The 15,842-nt window shown below is 37.7% G+C and overlaps 2 protein-coding genes across 6 annotated transcripts; both read left to right on the top strand.

Annotated features, from left to right (window-relative positions):
• The first annotated feature begins 361 nt into the window (after window positions 1-361).
• Window positions 362-5,878, top strand: tmem127 (transmembrane protein 127). Of its 2 annotated transcripts, none has more exons than XM_066643954.1 (4): window positions 362-706; window positions 1,735-2,044; window positions 3,090-3,254; window positions 3,873-5,878. In XM_066643954.1, the coding sequence occupies exons 2-4, from the start codon at window positions 1,807-1,809 to the stop codon at window positions 4,181-4,183; spliced, it is 714 nt and encodes a 237-aa protein (XP_066500051.1). In that variant the 5' UTR covers window positions 362-706; window positions 1,735-1,806; the 3' UTR covers window positions 4,184-5,878. The 2 variants fall into 2 exon arrangements, with proteins under 2 accessions (XP_066500051.1, XP_066500052.1); XM_066643955.1 differs by having other exon boundaries at window positions 1,738-2,044.
• A 3,149-nt stretch (window positions 5,879-9,027) lies between these two features.
• Window positions 9,028-14,691, top strand: LOC136666479 (coiled-coil domain-containing protein 74B). 4 transcript variants are annotated; one of them, XM_066644665.1, is made up of 8 exons: window positions 9,028-9,375; window positions 9,630-9,942; window positions 10,088-10,135; window positions 10,225-10,276; window positions 10,374-10,554; window positions 11,014-11,117; window positions 11,217-11,273; window positions 13,937-14,691. In XM_066644665.1, the coding sequence occupies exons 2-8, from the start codon at window positions 9,651-9,653 to the stop codon at window positions 14,073-14,075; spliced, it is 873 nt and encodes a 290-aa protein (XP_066500762.1). In that variant the 5' UTR covers window positions 9,028-9,375; window positions 9,630-9,650; the 3' UTR covers window positions 14,076-14,691. The 4 variants fall into 4 exon arrangements, with proteins under 4 accessions (XP_066500762.1, XP_066500764.1, XP_066500765.1 ...); XM_066644667.1 differs by having other exon boundaries at window positions 9,775-9,942; XM_066644668.1 differs by having other exon boundaries at window positions 9,787-9,942.
• Window positions 14,692-15,842: the final 1,151 nt, after the last annotated feature.

Genomic DNA, 15,842 nt, shown 5'->3' on the forward strand with positions numbered 1-15,842 from the left:
GCGTCCACACTGTTTAAAACACTGTTAAACTGCGGGAATGATTGAGAGGAAAGCTCCGTCTTTACCAGTGATAGGAAGCTGATTCTGAACAAATGTTGAGCGCGTTGTAGTGCATATTTATTCAATGACATGTACACACAACAGTATATATTTGATCACTTATTTATTGACATTTTAGGGGAAGCTGAGCTTCCCTTGCAGTCTTAGAGCAATCGCCACTGGTGTGTATATATACATATACTGTGGAATAATGCCTCTAGTGTGCTGAAGAATATAAATAAATATATTTTTTAGATATTTCAATAAAATCCAAATCTTTCGTGTCTCATGACGTCACCCCGGAGGGAGCGGAAGTGTGCGGATGGAGACAGGAGGAAGTAGCTGGTTAGCTGTAGCTGCGGAGCTCCGAGTCTCTTTGTTTTTATTGTTAATCCGTTTACAACGAAGAGAATGTGGCTGTTTTAGCTCGAATCTTCGGTCGGAGACGGACAAGTGTGAGAGAGGGACCCGAGGGTAGTAAGTGTACTGGGTGAGACGGTGTTGTGTTGGGTGTGAGACGTTGTTTCGGTTCTTTGTGCGGTCTGTCCCTGTGTCGGCGGCGGAGTTAAAGCTCTTCAGCTTCAGGGAGAAAGAAGAAAACCGTCCACTGTTTATCTCTGTTGCCGACTCTCTTTCCCAGGAAGGGGGATTTATTTATATCATACAGGTAAGCGTAATGTTTATAGAATAAATTTCAGTTTCACTTTTATTAGAACAGCTTGTTTTAGTGTGACATAAAATAGGGCTAAACGTTTTTCAAAAAATATGTAAATTTTTCCAGACCAATATTTAAAGAGCATACATTTGTGATACATTTTTACTTTGCTAATATACATGTGTATGTAACTTGTTTTTATGACATAGAAGGGGTATTTCGTGCGAAATAAAAAGTCAACAGCATTGTTTATATTGGTGCTTTGAAACTGCAGTTTAAAAATCAGCCTCAAATGGGTTGATTTAGGCAGCCAGGATTTTTTACATCTTAAACTTAAAGAACCAATCCTGTCACCTGGAAGTGTAGGGCTTTCAAACTGTAGGAGAGCAGCAGAGGGGAATGTTTTGCATATCCTTAGATCTATGAGTTCTCAAAGTTGGCAAGTTGTAAAGTTACATCAACCCAACCTTAAGGCATTATGGAATATTTTCTCTGCATTCTGAATTCTGAATATGCAGCCTAATTTGATAAAAAGAGGAGTGTTTATGGGTTTAATAGTTTATTGGATGGGGTATCATTTTTAAACTGCAAAAGAATATATTTTTTTCTTTTCCATGTACTCCCAGCAGACCTATATGTCATGTATGTTGACATTACTGGACCAGGTTATTATAATTTATTTGATGATTTGGTTATGTCTATTGTCTCCATCTTGGTGCTCAGTACATGGCTATATGTCAATGATATTGATTATTGTGAGAATCATAAAATATCTGATGGCACCTGGTAGCCAAAAATTTCCACAATTTTTTTGTGGCACCAATTTCCACCAAAGTCCCACCTTCTAAAATTGTGTGTAAGATTCATGGTACTCATGGAATACTTTAAAGAGCTTTAATACAAAACAGAACTCAAATTTATATATGTATAATGCAAGTTAACTTGCATAAATATCAGTCCTATATCCTGTACTGTGATTTCATTGCATATATACCATACATATATAGCTAACTCCTGACTTGGGTTTGCACTTCTTACAGCAGTTTTTCTCTGGACAACCTGCTCTTTTTAAACTTGGAGCTCTTCACTTGTTAAATTTGCAAAAACCCAACATGTACGCCCCTCCGGGACCCCCTCTGCCTGGAACCCGCAGGAGGAGAGGTGGAACAGCTTTGCCCAAACAGCCTGAGCGGAGTCTCGCCTCTGCATTACCCGGGGCACTGTCCATCACCGCTCTGTGCACAGCTCTTGCCGAGCCAGCCTGGCTACGGGTGCATGGTGGAACCTGCCCCAGACAGGAACTTGGAGTGGCTGACGTATTGGGTTACATCGATGAGCAACTTATCCAAGGTTTTTTCAATTGTTTCATATATTAATGTTTTATGTATTACTTTCATGGTATTATTAAAACACTTTTTGGCTACTTAGAAGCACTTTATAAAAACTGATTTAAAAAATATTAAGTCTGCCTGCTTTTAGAGCCTAAGAATGACAGCATAAGCTCTGTATATGACATTAAAGCTTGTTTTAATTTTGCATTAACAAATGTTAATGTGTAGATCTGGATAACCTGTACACTTAATATCTTGTATCAATATTGTGAACATGTGAGCAGATTTCACTTCTACTTCTGTAAACATGGATATAGAAAGAAAAAATAACAGGGTTGCATAAATACTATTTTTTTCCCAACCAAGTACGAGTACAAGTATGTTTATTTTTGTATTTACCGATACAGTGCCCTTGCACACGGGAAAATATTTCCCACGAGGAAAATACACTCTGAGTAAAGAAAAACCCACTTTGTATGAGTGTGGCATACTCACTGCTCTTGGGTTCTCACTGCGGTCCTCTTTGCTTGGGTTGCTATCACTGATTGTAAAATAATTCCAGATCGTCAACATTTTGAGCTCTCTGCTCATTAGCGCAGCAACACACAAGGTATTGGATGTTGGTATCAGAGTCTCGCTTGCGATTACGTGTACAAGTTAATTAACACAGTATCTGGTCAATACCCGATACCAGTATCGGTATTCATGCAGCTCTAAAAAATAATATACATATTCACCACTTTATTAGAAATTCTTACCATGCTGGTGTATAACTAGATTTACATGTCAGTAAATGAGCTACAGTTTGTAAATAGTGGACCTCTAGGGTAAATAGACCTCAGAATGGCTAGGGTGTGGACAGGCTAACCTTTCTTAACTCTTTGTAAGGTTAACTGTTTGATAACAATGGTTAGACTATGCATTTATAAAACCTACAGGCATTATTTTTGCTTGTGAGTTTTATTTCTTATGATTGAGGTCCACTTATTAAAACAAAATGTATAATTTTTATTGTATGCAAACAAGTAATTTTTAATATTTTTTTCTTTATTTTTTTGCCACAGACTACTGTATTAATTCCCAGACCATCCTGCTTTTGCGGGTTATTGCTGCCTTCTGTTTCCTGGGAATTTTATGTAGCCTGACAGCTTTTTTACTGGACGTCTTTGGGCCCAAACATCCTGCTCTCAAGATTACACGCCGATATGCCTTTGCTCACATTCTTACAGGTATTTAGAAAATAAGTGATAAAACTGATAGCAAGCAAATTGATTAATTTATTCTTTATTTTATTTATCAAATCTGGACATAAGGAGAAAATAGATATCAAGTATTGGTGGCTAATATTGATTTTATGGGACAATATATTTTTATATTTTAATTTTATATGTATTTTTTAGTTTAACTGTGCTTTACTGACAGATATAATTGAAAACCCTTAAATAAACAACCTAAACATACTTCTTTAATATTTTGGTGCCAGGGGTGGGGTTATCCAGGATTATTTACTCTTATTTTCTTTAAGTTATTTTTTTTATAGAAGGGATTTGTTAGATTCTTGGGCAGGTTTGGATACATTTTAAATTCTCTATGATAGAAAATTTTGTGTTTACCAGTTCAGCATATATTATTATATACTTTTTTTTTTCAGAAGATTGCAAGTTCAAATACTTGTAGTGCAAAAAAAAAAGCACTTAATATGGATGCATTAACATTATTATGGATGCATTTCTCAGCTTAAGATAAAACCATGCATCAGCCCGTATTTGTTTCCTTGACTGATTTAAAATATATACAGAGTATCATCTGGAACTAATGATATCTTTTCACTGCTTTTTATCTTGCAGTGCTCCAGTGTGCTACTGTGATTGGCTTCTGCTACTGGGCCTCTGAGCTCATTCTCTCTCTTCAGCAGCAGCATAAGAAGTATCATGGTTCACTCATCTATGTCACATTTGCCATCAGCTTTTACCTGGTGGCTGGAGCTGGAGGAGCGTCCATCTTAGCCACAGCTGCCAGCCTGCTCCGCCATTACCCAACTGAAGAAGAGGAGCAGGCCCTTGAGCTCCTCTCAGAGATGGAGGAGAGCAGTGAAACTTTCCCTGCTGATTACGATATTGCCAACCAGTTTCAGCCTCCACCAGCTTACACACCTTGATCAAGCATCACAAACAAGCATTAAAGCTTATTCCATTCATATGTATACTATCTTCCATGCTTCAGGTACCACTATTCACCTCCCAAAAAAATCAAGGACAGGGAGATATGCAGATTCTAATTGCCAAGTCATAAATTACCTGTAAGGCCTAAAACTTAAAATACAACATTATATGCAAACATTGGTCTATATCCATGCATACACTTAGAGTAGCATTTTAGCTATTGCTTCAGTGCATGGAACAAATTGATTATTTTCTTTGCAGAAGTGCTTCTAGAATTGCAAATCAGTGTAAAAAGGATAATCTTTCCTTGCAGGACTTTGCATGTTTATGTCAGTAAAGGCCTGAGTTCCATACAAAAAATGTGACATGCTTCATAATGCACTAATGTAAAACAGAGCATTTCAGCACCATGTGTTTTGGGATGCAGTTTTCTGGCTGCTTTTCTGGGCACTTTAAATTGTGGGCTTTGAGAGAACTCTTAATTTTCTTTCAATGCTTGCCTTTCTGTTAGTTAAATCAGAGGTCTATTGGCTCTTTACATTCCACCTGTACAGCTTTCCACACTGTAGGTTTATTTAAGTCACCCTTGTCCTAAAAGTCCACTTTTTTTTTTAAGCTTGTGCAACCTTATTCAACTGGTCATGTGTTAAAACTGCTGGTTGGTTATTATCACACAGCCCTAACATCTACCAAGCCAATGACATGATTTAATCAAATAACATTTTATTCATTGAGTGGCCCACAAAATATCATTATTCATTATTTTTCTAAACACTGGTAAATGAATAGTGCCCGGTATACACTATTTTACATTTACGTATTTCATATTTCATTGTATTGTGTAATAGGGATAAATGCATCCTTACCATCTTGTATTTTTTAAATAATTATTGACCCTAAGAAAGTGGTTTTAGACTTGCTGGTGAACAATTAGAAATTGTGATTTTACCATTTTTCAAAATTATTCTTTATTTAAATCAGCAAGTCCTTTATTTTTTGTGTTTTCATAAATTATTTTGACTAGCTTGTTGATTATTGAGTGTGAATACCAGAGGGCACAGGATATTTATTAAATAAGTTTATTTAGTTAATTATTAGTTAATTATTCAGTTACATACAGTCAGCAATTATAAAGAGCTCTGTGGGGGAACCATTTTTATCATATTTGTCCACTGTAATTTGGAAGTGTTCAATTTTTGCCAACTTATTGTGAGTGTGGTCTTGATTAATTTGAGGTATCAATTATATATTCTTTATATTTCTTTGTGTGTGTGTGTGTGTGTGTGTGTGTGTGTGTGTGTGTAATTTGTGTGCTTGGTAGTGTTAATATGATTAAGGATGTCTAAACTCACCACATGTGTGACATGTCTTGGGTTTTATTTACATTATCACAATATATTTTAGCTGGTTCTGCTGAAATCACCTATCGTTAAGTAATTTTTGATATGTGCACTGTCATGGCATGCCCTGACATTTTGATACCGTACTTGTGTTTACTCGGTGAATGTTAGAGATCTGATTGTAAACATTGTTTAATTTTACACTCATTTTGTTTTTCTCCTAGATATTGAGGTGGTTTGTGGTCATTTTACTATGTTACGTTTCTCCTTAATTTCTATAACTGTATCATTAACATGTAAAAATGATAAATAAATGATTTGATGTTTTTGTGGTACCCTGGTGGAACTGCTATATGTTTAAACTGTGTTAGATAATAATTTAGCTGTAGTCTGAAATAGACTATTTCATACTAAATCTTTGTGAAAAAACTGAACTGCTTTTGGGTCTCTAGGACTGCAGCTGAATGATTCCTTAGAATGAACACTCTGCATAGCCAACACAGTCCTTTTATTCCTTCTTTTTATTCATCCTGGATCACTGTGGGTGGTTTGTCATTTTCAACAGAGCATCTGAATAATGGAATGACTAAAGCTTTAGTCCAAGAAGCCACTGTTCCATTTGTTAAATTGCCTTACATAATCCTGCAGTGGAATGGCACAGTGGGTGCTGCTTTAGACTACAGCAATAAGGGAAAACATTTCATATGGTAAATGCCATGTAATAAATTGGCTATAATTTTCTGTATTTACACATAAGCACTGTAAATACTTGTAAATTGTATATGGGAATTGTACACCGACTATACAGGAGCACCTTGTACTTATTTCCACAATTACCAACACAGAGCAGGTATGATTTGGGTAGTGGATCATTCTCAGCCCTGCAGTGACACTGATGTGGTGATGTGTTAGTGTGTGTTGTACTGGTACAAGCAGCAGTGCTGCTAGAGTTTTTAAATACCATGTCCACTGTCAACAACCTGTCTCTGAACGTGTACAAAACCAAAGAGATGGTTGTAGACTTCAGAAAAACAAGGGGTGAGCACTCGCCGCTGAACATCGACAACTCTGCTGTGGAGATTGTCAGGAATACCAAATTCCTTGGTGTTCACCTAGCGGATGATCTCACCTGGTCCACTAACACCAGTAACATCAGAAAGAAAGCCCAGCAACGCCTCTACTTCCTGCGAAGGCTCAAGAAGGTTCATCTCCCACCTCCTATTCTCACCGCTTTCTACAGAGGAGTCATCGAGAGCATCATGACCAGCTGCATCACTGTCTGGTTTGGGAACTGCACTGTGGCAGATCGCAAGTCCCTCCAGCGGATCGTGAGGACAGCTGAGAAGATTATCGGTGTGTCTCTTCCCTCCATCACAGACATTTACACCACTCAGCACTGTGGGAGATCACACACACCCTTCACACACACTCTTCAACTTACTGCCGTCTGGAAAAAGGTATCGAAGCATTCGAGCCCTCACATCCAGACTCTGTAACAGCTTCTTCCCACATGCTATCAGACTCCTAAACACCTAGAGACTGAGACTGGACTGAAGAAGCGCACACACACAACTTCACAAAACACTGGTTTGTTGAACTGAAAATGATATACGGAAAACGAGTGTACTGTTTACACGTATCCTGTTTACATCATGGTTACATCCAGTTACCGTTTACAGCACAAATACACTTTAAATTGCAGTGTCTCTCCCCCACAGCCCCAACCCCCCGCCCCCGTACTTATGGTTTTGCACTGTCTTGTATTGTATTGTATGGATATTGTTTTGTATTTTCTTAACCATGTCTTTTGCACTTTAATGTGTATGCACTGTTTTATGTTGCACTAGCTTTGCACTAGTTGCATTTTAATGTTGTGTATTGTTTTATGTTTTATGTCTTTTGCACTTTAATGCGTGTGCACTGTTTTATGTTTGCACTAGTTGCACTTTAATGTGTATTGTTTTATGTAGCACCTTGGTCCTGGAGGAAATCTATTTCGTTTCACTGTGTACTGTAAACACTGTATACTGCTGAAATGACAATAAACTTCTTGAACTTGAACTTGAGACACACCTACATCATTGGTCCACCTTGTAGATGTAAAGTCAGAGACAGTAGCTCATCTGTTGCTGCACAATTTGTGTCTTTCTCTAGTCCATCATTGGACACAGGACACTGTTGGCTGGATATTTTTGATTGGTATACTCTTCTCAGTCCAGCAGTGAGGCAGAGATTTTTTTGGAACTCTTAACAGTTCTGCTGTGTTTGATCCACTCATACCAGCACAGAACACCACATCACCACCATGTCAGTGTCACTGCAGCACTGAGAATGATCCACCATGAAAATCATACCTGCTCTGAAAGGGGTTCTTACCATTGAAGAACACGTGAGATGGGAATAAGAAAGTTTGAAGAAAACCTATGATCTGAAATTGTAGAACTACAAATTGCTCCTGTATGGCCAGTCAAGCTAATAAATTCGACAGTGAATGGAGATACAAGGTAGGTGTTAATTATCCTGTAACTGTTCAAATTTACAGTTTATTTAAAATGCCATTGCAAGAATTTGTACATTCTTGAGAAAGAAGAACCATATAAAACTTTTGAAATTATACTTTATATTTTATGATTTTTGTCCATCTGTCCTTCCTCCATCACTCAATGCAATGCTTTCCAATTCAGATGTCTGTTTGCTGTCATATAACAGAACTGGCTATTCAGCATTCTCCTCCAAGCATTTTTAGCTGTCCATGTTGCTTTAGCAGCAGTTGTGAAAGTGGTGGCTGATCAGTGAAACTGGCAAGTTTCATTTGTTGATATTACAACTGTGAACATATATTGCCTGTTTCAAGTACAGTGTCAACATATGGTGCATTTTGTTAAAGTCCACCTTTGGTCATCAGTTAAACAAACTAAACACTTGAATGCATTTGCAACAAAGAAAAAAAATCCCCAAATGCCTTAAAAGTGACTTAGAACTCACCTTCGCCCCCATTCAGTGCGTGTGCAGAATCTGCAATTGGCTTCTCCTCTATTCCACAACCCCATCACGTTCATCTGCAACATGAAACGCCCACAGCACAAGCTAAAAGACTGATTCTTTGCTTATAAGACACTCTGGGCACCTGAATTTGCGTATTTGCATGCAGTTTCGAAGTGGAAATGTTCATATAGTTAACTGTTAATGAGCTAATTCTAGCATTTAAAAAACCGCCTGGATTTAGAAACTTGATGTTCACTGCACTATAACTTGGGCGAGTGGTGTCCAAACATGTTTTGGACGAAGAACTAAACGTTTCATATTCAAGGTTTTCAAAGTATTTTACTTAATTGTAAAGATAAATAAACGTTTTATTGTTTTGTGTTTAAACAAGCAGAGGTTTTGTGGGACTGAAAAATTGAAAAAAAAAACACTTATATAGATATATTGCGGTATGACAAAAAAATAATTTCTTTACTTCAGGATTTTTCCGGATTAAAACTCCCAGAGGCACGAAGGGCTGTTAATTTCCCATGTTTCCGTGCGAGTCGAAGCCTCATTGGTGTTCACTAGAACTGAAAATCTGCAGTTATGTAGCTACGTTTTCTGTAATAAAGGAAAAATAACGACAATCTGGAGTTTTCCAAACGAGCAGAAAAACCCACCAGCCCTCAGTCGTGTTGCTATAGCAACATCTGAACAACGCTTGTGTCCCTGAGAACTGCAGCCAGTAACATTAGCCGCTGGGTTGAACCTGCCTTTATTCAGATTTTTTGTTCATTTTCCTCTAAACAATAGTACAGAGTACATCAGAATAATGCTTTCAGCTTGTCAATCGTCGAGGTGTCTTCAGCAAAGATACAAAGGTAGCTTTACACCGGTAGTTTCTGCTCATATACGTTAGCTTAGCCTAATGTTAAAGCAGCAAAGGTTAACGTTAACACTATCTAGCAAACATACATAAAATTCATGGCCCTGAGGAATTCATTTCTATTCTAGGCGTGTATAAAATGCGCCCAGGAAATTTTTATTTAGGCTGGAAGCAGTTAGCTACTTGCCTATGGGAAGCTTATGAGGTGAAGAGCTGAAAGTATAGATAACAGATATTTTTGTCGCTTAGGGCTTTCAGTGGCTCAGCACTATGAGTAACGTTATGTCCACCAGCAGTCTTCCACCTCTGCGGAATCTGCCTAGCTGGAGCAGAGTTGGGCTCCTGGATAGGGTCCCGTACCCGCGATTATATCCCTCTGTCTCTGTTAACGAAGTTCCATCTTTAGACAGTGACAGCCAAAATATAAGCCAGGACAGGACAGTGATGGATGGAGCACGAGTGGCATCTCTGGAGAAAGATATCTTATATCTCCAGCAAACTCACAAAAAAACCCTGGAGAAATTGCATGAAGAAATCGAACGTCTAAAACGCACCAATAAAGGTAAAACAGCCACATATGTCCATATGTTTTTTATGTTCCACGTGTGCTGCACCTGGTGTATTACAGCGTGAACTGGAGACTGTATAAATGCTGGCACAGCAGGTGGCACACTTGCCTTGTTTATGAATGGCTTTCTCCTTTACAGAGTTGCAGTACAGACTGATAATGGATTCTCATCTTCATCCTCCAAAAGGTAGAATGCAAATAACTCATGCTGAATGAGTCTTATATGTTTAAAATGGTTTGAATATTTTCTAAAACTAAATAAAGGCTATTTTGTAGAGTCCAGTGCTGCAAGTTTGCATGAAACACAGTCTCAGACTGGGGTCAATAGGTAACTATTCCTTTATCTATCACTCTTCTGTATATTCTTTTAAATCATGCATAAATTGATGAACAAATATATTTTCTCTTGCATGCTTCATCATAAGTCATGAGAAGAAGCCACAGACAGTAAATCGTAGGGTAGAACATTATGGGGGTGACATCACATCTGTCCTTCCTCTGAAAATCCGCAGTGGTCAGTCCAGACCTCCACACACCCCAACCTTGCAGGAGTGTGGGGATATTATCCGGCAGCTGTACCAGGCCAACACCTTACAGTCTCAAGAGGCATGAAATTCATCGTTGTTAACACACATACACAAAAACACACATATATCTTAATATTTACTGCACCTATGTCATGCTGGTTTTTAACACAGACAATCATTTTAATGTATATCACTTTATCAGACAAGAAATTAGAAACCACACTGCCTTTATAATTATTTTAATAAAGGCAATAAAGTTGCTTGAGTATGTAAGTCCCAAACTACATTTTTAACGATACAGGTCTTGGGATGATGCAAACAGGAGAAAATGCTTCAAAACTGTGGCAGCAAATTGAACAAAAAAGTTCCAAATGGAATTCAGCAACTTGGTTTCTAAATTTGTATAAAATTGTTTTTAAAATGATTAAAACAGAAGCTAAAGCTCAATATTTGGACAAAGAAAATGGTGCATTTTTCAAGAATGTCTATATCAAAGGCCTATAGCCCAATAATATAGACTGATTCTTCTTTTCCTTAGCTGCAGCATGTGAAGGCTATCCTGAGAGACATTGTGTTAAACAAAAAGAAAATCACACCTGAAATCCACACTCGAACAAGTGCATACCTCTCTGAGAGCACCAGGTATTACTTTCTGCTCTTTTTCTGACTAGCACCACTGACACGTGGCATTTCTCCCTAAAACACAGTTTTACTAACATTAACTGTTATACATTTTTTCAGCAGTGGAGATTTGGAGCACTTTCCAAAGCTACCTCTTAAGCCTTTGCCAAAAATACAGTAGGTTGGCGTTTTAGTTACAAAATAATTGAGACACTTTGTGATATGGTAATAAAAATAGAAGGCAGTGATTTGTAAATTGTTTGACCTGTTTTAAATGGTACAAAACATCACATTCAACATTTATCTTTATGTATTTTTTAAATTGTAAAAAATTGTATTGCTTGCAGCCCATTTTTAAAAAAAAGGGAGAAGAGGAGCATGTTTATCCCTGTGTCACGTTTCCTTTTAACAGCATTTAATAATCGTTTAGGGACAGAAGAAACTAACAAATATAAGAAAATATGTAGAAAATATAGGTCCCACTTTATATTAAGTGTCTCTAATAACTATGAAGTTAATATACGCAACAACAATGTAACTATTGATGAATTAGTACCTGTTACAGATGGATTACAATGTTACATTGTGAAATAATGGTTCTTCTGAAACTGGTTAGAAACTGGATTTGACAGAAACTATGATAAATCCAGTTTAATGTCTTAATGTAAGCTAATACAAACCTGCCAGAAAAGGCTTCTGGGACAAAAAAATTTTGTTCCAGTCTGATTACTAATGTAATTACACACGTTATTACATGTGTGTAATTACATGCGAGAGAATATGCTGCTACAACAATGAAGATACACTTGTGTAATTACAAAAGTCAAAACTGAAGCTGATGCACATGTACTTACATAAGCTTTACTGCTGTAATTCATCTGTAGTTACATTGTTATTGCGTCTACTGTTCATGTGTAACTACACAGTCATTAGAGACACTTAATATAAAGTGGGATCAAGATATACAGGAAATATAAAAAATATAGGGAAAATATAATGATTGCCCCATACAGTTAAACAGCTGAAATTTTTACCAAAAATGTTTTTACAAAACTGTTTAACTGTATGGAGCAGTTGTTAATGCATTAGGCATTTTTAATGGGAGACATGTCTGGACAGTATGCTGTCTGGTTTAGTAGCAGCACATCCAACACAACCAGGTAGAATCTGGCTTGACGTTGTTTAGAAATAAGCTTGCAAGTCCTTGTCCTGTTATTGACACTGGCTTTTGAAATTGTTACTAGTAAAAGGCTGAGAATCCTAAGTACATGATGTCCAAGTTAAGTTGTAACATGTTAAGCTGTCAGACCACAAGACTGGATTCCAGTGGTTTTCAGTGTTGGATTCCACTGTGAATAATACACTAATAGAAGAAATTCTGAAAACAGAAGAAATTCTGTTTGGCCCAAAATTATAAGTTGCAAATCCCACCATTATCAATAATGAAATAATTAAACAGGTGCATTGTTAGAAATATCTTGGCATAATGATTAATGCCACTCTATCATGGAGACATCATATTGACTACATCTGTAAAAAAATTAAAAAGAGAATTTTTTTTGGGCAGCACAGTGGCGCAGCAGGTAGTGTCACAGTCATACAGCGCCGGGGCCTGGAGGTTGTGGGTTTGATTCCTGCTCCGGGTGACTGTCTATGAGCAGTTGGTGTGTTCTCCCCCGTGTCCACATGGGTTTCCTCTGGGTGCTCCGGTTTCCTCCCACAGTCCAAAAACACACGTTGGTAGGTGGATTGGCGACTCAAAAGTATCCGTAGGTGTGAGTGAATGTGTGTGTGTGTGTCTGTGTTGCCCTGTGAAGGTCTGGCGCCCCCTCCAGGGTGTATTCCCGCCTTGTGCCCAATGATTCCAGGTAGGCTCTGGACCCACCGTGACCCTGAACTGGATAAGCGGTTTCAGATAATGAATGAATGAATTTATTTTCTTTGTCGTCTCCGATCTTTTGGAGCTGTTCAGCAGATACCCTTACTGTTTTATACTGCTGTTATTTTGAGTGTTCTGCAGTATTGTAATGCTGTGTGGTACAGCTGTTTATCTACATCTGTAAGGTCTGGATTGAAACTCTTGATCAAAATCTGTTCAAAGATTGTGGGTCACCCTCTAGAAAAATAGTGGGTTTGATTCCCGCTCTGGGTGACTATGTTCTCCCCGTGTCAGCATGGGTTTCCTCCGGGTGCTCTGGTTTCCTCCCACGGTCCAAAAACACCCATTTGTAGGTGGATTGGTGACTCAAGTGTCCGTAGGTGTGTGTGTTGCCCTGTGAAGGACTGCCACCACCACCAGGGTGTATTCTCGCCTTGCGCCAAATGATTCCAGGTAGGCTCTGGACCCACCGCGACCCTGAACTGGATAAGCGGTTACAGATGGATAGGTGTATGTCTGTCAGTCAGTCAGTCAGTCAGTCATAATATCTTGGTGCATGCAGCATAATGCAGTCTTTATTAATGGTTTCTGAAAATATATGCAAATCCTTGTGTTGATAGCCATTCAGAGTCAGAGGCATCTAGTATTTGTTTTCACCGTGTCCTTTATGCAGATTCCTTGCAGTCACTGACTCGTGTCATGTTTATTGCATATTGTGTCTTGACCCCTTCTCATTGAGCCCTAGATCTGTCCTTAGTACTCTTTATAATCAAGTTTGACTGGATGATTATTTTAATATATATCTGTTTTCAAAGGTCAAAGTAGGTTTACAAATCACTGCTTTTTTGCCTACTTTATGTAAAGTTTGTACTGAAAGTCTATAATTAATTTAAATAATATAAAAAAAATAAAATTTATAATGATCTAATCTCATATTGTAAAATGATTACATATTTTATAGACAGCCCAGCCAGGCCTGTGTGAGAGAGAAGGTGCTTCTACCAGCAATCAAGCAGAGTTTGCGTAGCGGCATGACAGAACGGCAGAAACGAGCCCAGGACATGCACAGAACACGCTTCAAAAGAGCAGTCAACTCCTAACTGTTGAGAAATGTTTCAGTAAAGATTCTGCTGCATTTTCCATTGTATTGAATTAAGTGCAATTTTTGCTCTTGCCACCAGACTTCTACTGCTCTGAGTGTGCATACTTTAGTGTTTTAAATGAATTCACCTCTATTTTGAAACCTCATATGTGACTGGACATTGCTGTGGTCAGTGTTGTGTATGCTCTGTAAGCCATAGTAAATGACCTTTGACATCTCAGCTGCTAAATCCTGTTTATTAGAGCTTTAAGACACTAAATACAGCAGGAGGCCACGCTGATGGACTTATGTTTTGACAGACGTGTAATTACAAAATTCAGCGTGAGCTTGGAATGTCGTCTTATGCCCTGGACGATGAGCAAGACTGACTTAAGAGTGGTTTGGTGATTTAATCTGTAAGCTATAAATGATTTTAATCTACATCTACATCCTGTAAATGGATAAACCAGAATTTTCATTTACATATTGGAGCATTTTTTCTCCCTGCCATGCTGAAAAACAAAGTTTGCTTTAGCACTACAAGCTGATTTAGTATCAAGAGTATGCAGAGTCAGTTTAAAGTCTTTCTTTATGTTGATTTGATTCGACTGATGTTTAACAACTGTGGAAATAAATACAGATAAATGCTTCTCACTTCTAATTTATGGCGTTGACCAAATGTTTTCCCTCCAACAAACCACATAAGATCCTTTCCACAGTGTCGGCCAAATGTCCAAGCCAGACATGAGCTAAGCTTGTCAGATTTCTAAAGCAGGTCTGTCGTAAAGAGTGGACAGGTCACTTGAGCCAGAGTGACCATTCATTCTCTGGTAACAACCCTCTGACCTCTACAACAGTAGTATGTAATGACCAAGCAATCATGGAGAGAATAGTTTCCCAAGTGGAAGTTAATGTAGTTAAACCAAAATCGGTAATTTAAAAAAAAATTAATAGGCTAATAAATAAATAAATAAACAAACAAACAGCCCTAAATCCAGGCTTATTCCTAGCTTGTTTTTTTATTATTATTATTTTATTATTATTTCTTGGACATGGAGCAGCACAACACATAATATTCAAAGCCTTTTTAAAAGATTAAGAAATGTTTTGCCAATTTTGCCATACTTCAGGTGTGCCTACAATTAAATACCATCTATTTGTTAAAAATAAAACTGTAAACCAAGACAACTTTCTAAAGCATATCCTGCTCTAGAATAACTTTTGCCAACTTCTTGGCCTCTTGGATCACTGCCCTCGGTGCCAGCAGACAACACATGGCATTACTGCGTCTTAAAGAGTCTTATTTAAGTAATGGGCTTTAGAGAGAAGCTATCACATTCACTTCAACTCTCAGACATTCCTGCGAAGATTTTGCTTTTGTTGTCTTTAGGCTATTTGAATATAATTAGGCTATTTCTATAATTACCAAAATCTAATAACGTAATATATATATATATATATATATATATATATATATATATATATATATATATATATATATATATATAGGCATTCTGTTTATTAGGTAATAGGAAAGGCAGGCTTGCCAACAAACATCTGTTTGGCAAACATTTCAAGTTGAAATGAGTGCATTACTACATTGCTACATTATCCAATTACTGCATTACAAGAGTCCTCAGAGCACCATCAGGGCAAGGCAGCAGTCCTTTTTCTTTACCATTCCCTCAAACCCCATCAGCTTATTACACTTTCAGAGCCTATAGGATTTTCTATAGGATAAACTTGATGTCCAGAGTGCCGGACAGTTCAGACAGTCATGTCCAGT

The sequence above is a fragment of the Hoplias malabaricus genome, chromosome 14 (assembly GCF_029633855.1).
Source record: "Hoplias malabaricus isolate fHopMal1 chromosome 14, fHopMal1.hap1, whole genome shotgun sequence".
NCBI lineage: Eukaryota > Metazoa > Chordata > Actinopteri > Characiformes > Erythrinidae > Hoplias > Hoplias malabaricus.